This window comes from Mytilus edulis, chromosome 7 (assembly GCF_963676685.1).
Source record: "Mytilus edulis chromosome 7, xbMytEdul2.2, whole genome shotgun sequence".
Lineage (NCBI taxonomy): Eukaryota > Metazoa > Mollusca > Bivalvia > Mytilida > Mytilidae > Mytilus > Mytilus edulis.
In genome coordinates, this window is record NC_092350.1 from 33,219,060 (window position 1) to 33,229,388 (window position 10,329).

At 30.9% G+C, this 10,329-nt stretch overlaps 1 protein-coding gene across 2 annotated transcripts; it reads left to right on the plus strand.

The window, feature by feature from the left end:
* The first annotated feature begins 478 nt into the window (after positions 1-478).
* LOC139481300 (protein SPEC3-like) lies at positions 479-10,329 on the plus strand. 2 transcript variants are annotated; one of them, XM_071264489.1, is made up of 4 exons: positions 479-614; positions 6,067-6,317; positions 9,057-9,188; positions 9,568-10,329. In XM_071264489.1, the coding sequence occupies exons 2-4, from the start codon at positions 6,090-6,092 to the stop codon at positions 9,724-9,726; spliced, it is 519 nt and encodes a 172-aa protein (XP_071120590.1). In that variant the 5' UTR covers positions 479-614; positions 6,067-6,089; the 3' UTR covers positions 9,727-10,329. The 2 variants fall into 2 exon arrangements, with proteins under 2 accessions (XP_071120590.1, XP_071120589.1); XM_071264488.1 differs by having other exon boundaries at positions 540-691.

Genomic DNA, 10,329 nt, shown 5'->3' on the forward strand with positions numbered 1-10,329 from the left:
AGCTAATCTAATGAATATCTCATTTCACCAATGCAAAAGTATGTTACATCTAATATCTTATTTATTATATGTCCGTTATCTAACGGGAAAATGACGCAAAGAAAAATATCGAAGGCTTGTAATTCTGAATGCCAGACGCACTTTTCTTCTATAAAAGATAAATCAGTGACTCTCGAATAAAAAAGTTGAAAGACTTAATCAAGTACGTACTTGAATAGAAGTAGCTTAAACAAACCGACAGGGTTGGCCAAATACAACTATGGTAATTTATTCCTGTTGTAGAATATCCTTAGTTTTCAAAAGAATTCCAAGTTTTGTAAAAGTGCACTACATAATTATTTTAACAAGATTACGCATGACAGTTTGGGAAAATATTTTATATTCTATTTCTTTTTGTTAGGATTTTGTATGAGTTATTTTCATAACATTAACATACTGACTAGAATTTACCTGTAATTCAGTCTTTATTGTATTATATTTTGTTAGTTTGCCTATATTTTAAAAGATAATTATCAAATCTTGGCATGGGTTCAAAACACATTTATATAAAGTTTTACTAGGAAGTCTGCAGTTCTTTTGGAACACTATTTTATTGGTGAATTAATGTAATACAGGTACTAGATTTATACGCAGTTGTGCATCATTAAACAAACAATCTTCGCTTGAAATACAAGTTACGTTCTATCTTCAGGTAGGGGTTTTAATTCCTTATTTGAGTCTTATTTATTGAAATAGTTTAATATTGCATGGCTTTTTTTCATGCGAATCCATAATTATGATTTGAAACTTTAGCTTCGGCAATTGGAAGTTTAGGAAAATCTCGAGTATAAATCGAAGAAAAGAATACATTGTATACAATGTTGGCATCAGTTGATGAAGATCTGCTGGTTCTTTCGAGCAACGTCGTGGACATATTTTTATTTTTCGTCGTTTCTTGACAAAGTATTTCCATCTAATTATCTAGGGTTTTGAGTTTTAAATGTCCCCTAAGAGCCTTCAGTGGCCAAGTGTGCTAAGTAGTTTTACTGTAATCACTTGCCAGTCACACTGATGTTGTGAATTCGAATCCTACTTGCAGATGCACTTAGACTACTCCCATCGTAATTTATTAGAATTGTCACTTTTCCTATCGAAGGCCGGTGTTTTTTCCGGCCATTACGGTTTCCTCCAGCAGTAAAAACTGGCAACCACAAAAAAGCCCAAAAGCGGCGCTAAATAATGGCGTTTAAACACCAACAATCTATTAATAAATGTCTACTTGGTATATTCTGTCACTTTTTCATGCACACCATGGCCATTCGCAAACATAGAGATTCATTAATTTCTTATTCGAACAAATATATTACAAGAACATTTAAAAATGTGAAAACCGTTTTTAAAAGTAATTTATGGTAAGAATTGGGAATCTACTGTTATGGAAGTATGTGTTACAGCTTTAAAAATACTTCCATTTATTATTTTAACTGCAATTACTGTCAACCTAATTAAAATACCATCAAATCACGATATGTATCTAGGAGATTGTATTGTGACAGAGAATTACTGCTTTAATATTTTTTCTGTAAAACTTAATACTTAGCTGGGGACGGAGAAATGTCTACCACCATGGCCAGCGACATCAAACCTGCAGTTGTTGACTGATCTAATCCTAATGGTTTTTTTAAAGAAGCCAAACTGGAGGAGTTCGCATCCTTTTCAAAGCCAATCAATTATGAAGTTTAAGATTATAGCACCTAGAAATTATAAATAGACCTGTTCTAAATCTGTTTAAAGCCTTTTGTTTTCTTTGAAGAACAATGTCTTTATAGCAAAGTTGATCATGAGCTAAATGAATTTAGCTATCTCTATTCAACTGCTATAAGTCTTAAACAGTTTTGATAATGTATACATCATTATATATGTCTAGCTTTCATATTTTGATTGAGGTAAATCTAGAAATAACAAAAAGTAAACATTGCAAGGAATCGTTTAAGAAAATTGCCCCTGTCTGCAATAAATTAATGGACAGTTAACTCTTTAATTATTCAGTTTGTATAGTTAAATTATTTTTATTCTATTGAAAAATGAAACATATATTTCAATTGAACGTCGCCGTATTTTTTCAATTGAATACAGTTTTCATGCTTCAAGGGTTTCAAATATCTTCTTTGCACTGAGACATCAAATTCAAAGGACTGGTGTACTTCCTTGTTCATTGAACCAAACCTTATATAAATGTTTGCCAATAACAAACGGTAGATCGATAGATAAATATGCTTACAAATTATAATGTTATTCTTACGTAAGTCATTTGGATAAAATAATATATATCTTTTAGCTTATATCTTTGATTTTTGCGATTAAATATTCCCAATTTGCCAAAATGGACATAGTTATCTTATGATCTTTTTCAGTGCTTCGGAACTATACGTTATTCATTTTTTTTAAATCCAGTAATGTAATGAACATAAAGAAGAAACACAAGTTCTATATCTTGCAAAAGAAGTTTACTTTTGATGAATATTGTATTTCCTTCTATTAAATTCTTTTTGGTCATTTGGTCATATAGATCATAACGTTTGTATGTATTTATACAACCCTTACCGTCACATATCATGTTGTCCGAGTTCCCGGTGATAGTTAACAAAGTATATATGTATTTTACTTGTTATAAAATTATTTTCTTTTACTTCTGAAATTGTACGTGTGTTTTCAACATTAGATTGGAGTTTATTTTTAAATTATTAAACCGATTTCACTTTAACGCTTTACAGTTCTATTTGAGATCGATTGCGAATATTTAAGTGATCAGATCTAATTTCAAAATATATGATTTTCTAATAGAAGTAATCGTGATTATTTTTTGATAAAAAGGCAACATCTTTAATTTTCCCAGTTAAGATGTACTTTTTTATCATGTGGTTTGCTATGTTGTGATGTTATGCTATTGTTTCAGGAAAAGGGAGAAGGTTTAGTACCATTAAAACGTTTAATCCCGCTGCAAATGTTTGCCCCTGTCCTTAGTCAGGAATCTGATGTACAGTAATTGTCGTTTGTTTATGTAATTAATACGTGTTTCTCGTTTCTCGTTTTTTATATAGATAAGACCGTTGGTTTTTTTTTTAGTTTGAATGGTTTTACACTAGTAAATTTGGGGCCCTTTATAGCTTTTTGTTCGGTGTGAGCCAAGTCTCAGCGTTGAAGGCCGTACATTGACCTCAAATGGTTTACTTTTATAAATTGTTATTTGGATGGAGGGTTGTCTCACTGGCACTCACACCACATCTTCCTATATCTATTTTGATACAATTTCAAAATTGTCTTTAACTTTAAAAAACAATCTGGTAATTGTGTATAAGCCTTTATACATATATTTAGTAGGGAACACTCCTAGGACGAAAGTAAAATATTGGTTCTCTATATAGCTTTTTATCCTAGGTTTTGTTCTGTGTATTTTGAGGACGTGTTTTCAATAAACAAACAACGTTTACCCTAAAACCAAGCTGCCTAACTAATAAACTGTTTTTGGAACAGAAGTTTACTATTGTGTTTTTTTTTGTTTCGTTCTAAATATGCTATTCCTGATGCAATAGTTCAAACTAGAAATGTTTTAAAACAGTCAATAGGTGTCTGACCAACTTAACAACTAATAACTTACGAGCGGTTGAACAAACATAAAGTTATTACGTTAATTAATATACGGGAAAATGTTGACTACAAATGATATGTTCATTTAACATTTAGAAACGTTCCAGTTTTGACAAGCAGGTAAAAGATATTTGGAAGATCTGTACAATGTGTTGCTTACATATACTTCTTCTAAAGAATGTAAAGTGATATATATATATATACTGTAAAAGCACAAATGTTCGTGGGGGATTTAATTTCGTTTATTTCGTGGATAAGAATTATCCACGAAATTAAAACCCCAACGAAAATTGAACTGTAGATTTACATTATTTTATGATCTGACTAAATCTTATTGACATTATATAATTGATGAACATAAATGCAGACAATGAAATAAATAGGTTAATTGATTAGACATCGATATTCAAAGGTTTTCTTAAAGTCAGATGATAATCCTAATCCTTTGTTTGTACAGTAATTAATAATCACCAAGAACTGTCAATCAAGTCTCGGTTATTGTATAGAAAGGTATATACTATGAAAATTAGAGCGAGGGGCTTTGCCCCAAGCTCTTATTTTCATAGTATATACCTTTCTATACAATATCCAATTTAGCACATATTTACAACTTGAGTAATCCTGTAATTAGTCTACTGATATGTTTTGGCTGACTGGATGTAGCTCATTTACGTAGTTTTGTAAATCTACTCACTATAATATCATTGTAAAAATGGGATTTCAAAGGCCCTTGACTTTAGAATGTAAAGAAGGTAGCTGCTGGTGTAAGTATGTTTATTGATATGAACGAAGCGTTGTTTTACTATACAATAATACATGTACTTATTTACATGGTAAGATGACAAAATGAATTGACCAAGAGCAGACAATTCTTAAATTGCAGTGAAAGCTTTACATTCTTGAAAACATTTTTTTAATTTCACATAAAACCTAAAACTATCTTAATACAAACAGTTGGACCCCCCTCCCACATCTTTGGTTGAAACACCTTTTAAAAATGGCTGGATCTGCCCCTGGTATGTACCCATAGGTAGTCTAGTGGATAGTTTATATGCATGAAATATTTGTCACTGGACATTAGGCAATCAATTATCGACCAATTTATGACTAAATATATCAAATTGCTTTATTAATAATTTCCCTTCAAAAGATTCATGGTTGACTCTTTTTGTGTACAAAGTAATTGCATGGAAGATAAAGGATTACAAATAGATTGAGTTGTACTTTAATCAAGGTATAAAGCACCATTATTATTACTCTTTATTGAAATGAAAGAAACTTTTTTAATTGTCAAAACAAAATGATTAGTAGGATGTTAAAAATCTTTTTGAAAACTAATTACAAACTATTTAGTTAAATTTGGAACACATCATTTATTTCAAAATAGCCAGTAGCAATTTTTGTTCTAATATCTTGATTACAATACAATGAAATCTTACCCTTGTGGTCATTCATGCATAGTTACTTAGTACACGGAAAAAGTATGTACTATGAAAATGAGAAGGCAAATTCAAGCAATTTGATTGGACGAGAAGTTGTAAGTATGTGCTAATATCAGTTAACAGTCTAATGCCTCTGTAATGCCCTCAAGTTGTAATACATTTATTACACAATCATTGTCCTTGGATAAAACATCAAAGGTGTGTAACAGCCAATTAAATTAGCGTGTGCAGGTAACAAGACTTGATTAGTGCTCACTGTTACTATGGAATGCAATTATTGATTTTTCCCAACGGCAAAAGTTCACATCAGTTTTATTGAGTATTGTCAATTATAAAGTGACATTTGTATAATTTTTTTCTAAACTTAAAAACCACGAAAATTATTCCCCACGAACTTACTTTTGGATACAAAACCACGAAATTTTAACCCCACGAAAATTAATGTTTATACAGTAGTAAAGACTGCCTGATATCGGAATTTGCAAAAATTTGTATCACAAATGAAAATATATACGCTCTACTTGTCGTCTATGGTTTTTCTTAAATTGTGATATTCCCAAATGCAAATTATAATCGTAGTTTTTGAAATTGAAATGTGCCACACGACTGGTTCAACTGCTAGTAGAGGAGTTGCTTACCTTACGATTTGTGTTTTGTCATTACTAAAGGTCTTTAAGTCGCATTTCTGTTTATTCATGTCGTTGTTTGTTAATTTTAACCCTTCTTTTTAAATATGTATTGGACCATGGTATTTTCCTTAATGTAAAATCATGGTAGGGGTATAACAGTATAGAAAAATAGTTTCAACATTGGATTACAAAACCTTTTAATCAAGTGATTAAATGCACCAATCCAATAGGCTTATTTTTTTCTTTCTGATATATCATATCTAGAATATTCTCACTACTGAGATTGTGTTGATTGCCGGAATTCATTATTTGTTATTCTCTATGATATATCTTGACATGAATTTAAAAAAAATTTAAACCATGAATAGGACGTCACACGGCAACTAAAGGCATGGCAACTCCTTCTCAACAACCTCCACCTTATGGCTCACCAAACCAGCCACCATTACAACAGCAAGGGCAACAATATGTTCACCAATATGTTCAACAGAACCCACATGGATTTGTTCAATCACAGCCCCCACGAGAAGGATTCAGTGATATTTCCGGTGGATATGGATATAACCAGCCACCCCATTCGCCCCAACCAATGGTAAACACTTCATCGACTAGTGTAGTGGTAAGTACAAGGGAAACAAACAATACAACATGACAGAAAACAAAACGTATCAGTCTATCAAAATGCACAGTTTTTCTTGGACAGAATCGACTAGCATACAAAATATTTAACCGGATGTCAATGATGAGATACATAACTTACATAACTGGATTTGTTTGTGTTAAATTTTTTAACTTTCGACTCAAGGACTATAAAACTTAGAATAGAAATGAGAAATGCGTCAAAACAAATAATAACCCGACCAAAGATAAAGAAACACCCGAATACCGATAAAGGGTCTTCAACACAGCGGAAAAAATCCCGTTTCCGGAGGCGGGCTTTAGCTGGTTCCTCAACAAAAATGTGTACTAGTTCTTTGAAAATTGACTTCACACTAGACGCCAAAACATATAAATGGACTTAAATTAAAGAAAACATACAAGACTAGCAATGGCCAGATGTTCATGACTATATTACAATCAATGTGTTAGTCCATTCATTCGTTCAACAAATACTTATTACCCCTCACTTAAATACTACTGAACACAATTCATATTTGGTACGAGGTTGCCAGTGGAGATTTATATTTACTAATTGATGATACCTTTTATTTTTCAATATGGTGAATGATTTCTTTTTGAAAATGTCGTCAGCATTTTACCCATTAAACTAGAAGGACTTCGTATTTGGCAAGCAGTGGTAATTTTAAACGTGTATCTGCTTTTTGAATGTATCAAACACCTAATTCCTTATTTCAGACACTTTGACATACACATGTACAAATAAGGGAACTACTCTTAGTACGACAACGCGTGATTTCTTGTTTATTTGACCTTCAAACGAGTGCTTCAGAAGATTCTTGAGTACAAAAGTATGAGACAGATATCTTTAATTAGGAATAGTATTTATGTACTTTTTTGTACAACTAAACTCATTGCAATCGAATATGTAATTTAAAATTTAAGTTGAATTTTTCAGCAAAAGTCATGGTACGGTATAGTTTTGGCATGAAATGACTACCACATTTTTTAGACTTATGAGAAAGTAGCAAGTAATGCTTAAGATTCCAGATTTAACAAAGAAAGCCTTTGATTAGTGATTTTTTTCCGTTGTACTAGTATATGGGGATTGAAAATGCATTCGGTTGTATTTTATTGTGATTAATAAAAGCTAAAAGCATAAAAGCAGCATAAGACGTTGATGGACTAAAGATGTTTTTGTACCTTTTAATTAATCCTTACTTTGTAGGATATATTAAAATACAATTTGCTTTGTAGAATATATAGAAGTACATGTAAGATCCTTTTCAAAAATTCTCTGTCACCTTTTATGTGAAAGTTTTGTTTAAATATGCATTCACATATTTCTGTACCAAAATCCCAGAAAACATTATTGTTTAATAAACTGAATGTGACTTTTTTCCTTTGTAAAACTGGTTATGTTAAGCATTCCTGTCAAGTTTTGTCATAATCAGTTCAATAGTTTTAGAAATATATAGTTTAATAAAAGGCGACATCTACAGCGATTCGAGCAAAATTTCTCCGACAAATTAAAATCAATCCGCATCATGATAGAATATTCTGTTGACCAATAAATGATCAAATATTTATCTGATCATCTGCCTACAAACAGTTGAATATGATACGAAAGATGATTTTTAGGGAGATAAATACCACTAATGAACCTCTTTGTCTTCTTTACAATGTATCTTTCGGTCTATTTATACCTCTCATTTCATCAAAATTTCAACTTTTCAGGTCATTAAATCAAAATAATGGGGTAACTTTCACTCATTTATGATAGACTTGTTATAGGAAATGAGCAGTTGAAGTATTCAAGCAGAATGAATGAACAATCCGTATAAAAGTTAACTGTCTTCAAGGAGGTTTCAATAAGTCCTTACGTAAAAAATAATTTACGCCGAATTCCAGAGAGGGACACAAAAGGCCTCTCTTTTAGTAAATAATTTGTTTTACAGCATTAAAAAAAAAACTTATAACAGTTACTATATATTTATTCAATTATTTCTTAGGAAAATATTCTATCATAGCATAATATAAGAAATAAGGAGATAAAGCTCCCCAAAACACTAAGTATGGCTTATTCTGTGAACTGAATATTCATGATAGAGTTCTATTTCATGGAAATTTTCTAATAAAATGTGTTTTGGAGACTCAATCCACTCAGAATATTTCATTTTGTTGTAATATATAACTGAAATGACAAGAAATTTTAACACATAAGAGTACTCACAAGGTCAAAGGTGTATGTATAATTTCCCATATTAGGTGTAATACCATGATTTCTCCTATTAGTCTTTGTTAAATTTGCACTTTTCAAAAAAATGTGCAGAATTTATCTTTGTTTCAGATAAGAAATACTTTGCATGAGTAAAGTGTTATTCTGTCCAATACTATAGAACAATTTCACAGAACATTTCATTGCGTATAAGAAAATAACGATCACTGGAAGTTGACCAATTAAATTTCCTCCTTATTAAACCTGTATACAAGTTTTAGTAACCATGCAAGCTCAAGTTTACATAATATTCTAAAGAAACCTATAAACAAATAATGGTGCTCTGAAATACCAAGACATATTTTAATGGCAAAGAAAATGTTTTACTACAATAAAATGTAGGATTTATTACCTACAACTGTCAAATTCATGGAAATATTTTTTTTCGACCTAATTTCGTATAAAGCCGGATGTATCATGATTTGGTGGTATTACACCTACCAGAAATTTTTCTTTTTACAGGTTTCACAACCACAATGTGGACCAACTATACTTGTTAACCCTGCTCCGTACAGCTACATGACACCAGCAGTATTGACCTGCATATTTTGTTGTTGGATCACTGGGATTGGAGCTATCATTGCGGCAGCTATGGTAATGCATACATAATTTATCAGTTAAAAAATGTTGCATGTTATTTCAAAAATGTTTGTATTAATCCTGTAAAACGATATGCAACTGTCATGCAGGAATACATATCACAATGCAATTTAAAAAAAAAGCAAAGAAAAGGAACAGCAAAAAGGAAAAAAAACACAAATTGAAAATAATTGTTTGCACACTATATAGAAATTTAAATATAGACTTGGCTTAACAAATTAAATTAAAAATCTATTTCATGCATTTTTAAATTTTGTTGACTGGTTTCATTAAAAGAAAACTTGGATAGCATTTTCGAGAAATTAATTTCTTTTGAATAAATTTGTAACTGTTCATAACATCAATAAAACCTAATATTATATTTAATTTACAGTCCCAAGGTCAAGCCAGTGAAATGAAGTATGACGAGGCGAGAAAATCAGCTACCATAGCTAAAATACTTACTCTCGTAACCTTATGCTGCGGTATTGGTGGTTATGTTATCTGTATTGTTGTTGCAGTGGCAGGCAGTAGCAATAAAGATGGGTACTAAGAGAACATTGTTTTGCTGATTTATAAACAGATAACTATAGGACAAGGAAATCCAACATTATAAATTACATGTGTACAAAGTTGAAAACATGGGTTTGTCTTCCCCGGTTTAACGCTTTTTTATGTATATTTCTTGTGATTTTGGCTGGAATCACGCCATATGTCATTAATATATCAACCGATATTGATTTTTTTTCTAAAACTGTTTTAGCAAGCTTAAAATTATTCGAGAAAAGTTATCAACAAATAAGAGGGCGAGTCACCCTTGTGAACAATATTACTTCTTTTCAATTATCTTTTACATCACTTAGTGTAAACACCTTTACTTTAAGGTTACCTATTTCGCAATATTTCTGATTATCAAATTTTTCTTGATTTTCTTAATTAACTTGCATCACATATCAGAATAGCATTTTTTAAGCTTAACTTTTTACTTAGTATGCTAAATATAAAAAGAAGATGTGGTAGTTCATTTTACTATTTTAACTTTGCTAAACTCATTACATTGATATCTTGCTTGATTCATTTTCTTTGTATTTTACCATAACATGCATTTGTGTATTTAGTTTGTGATAGATTTTCAATAAATGAATTGTTTATCTAA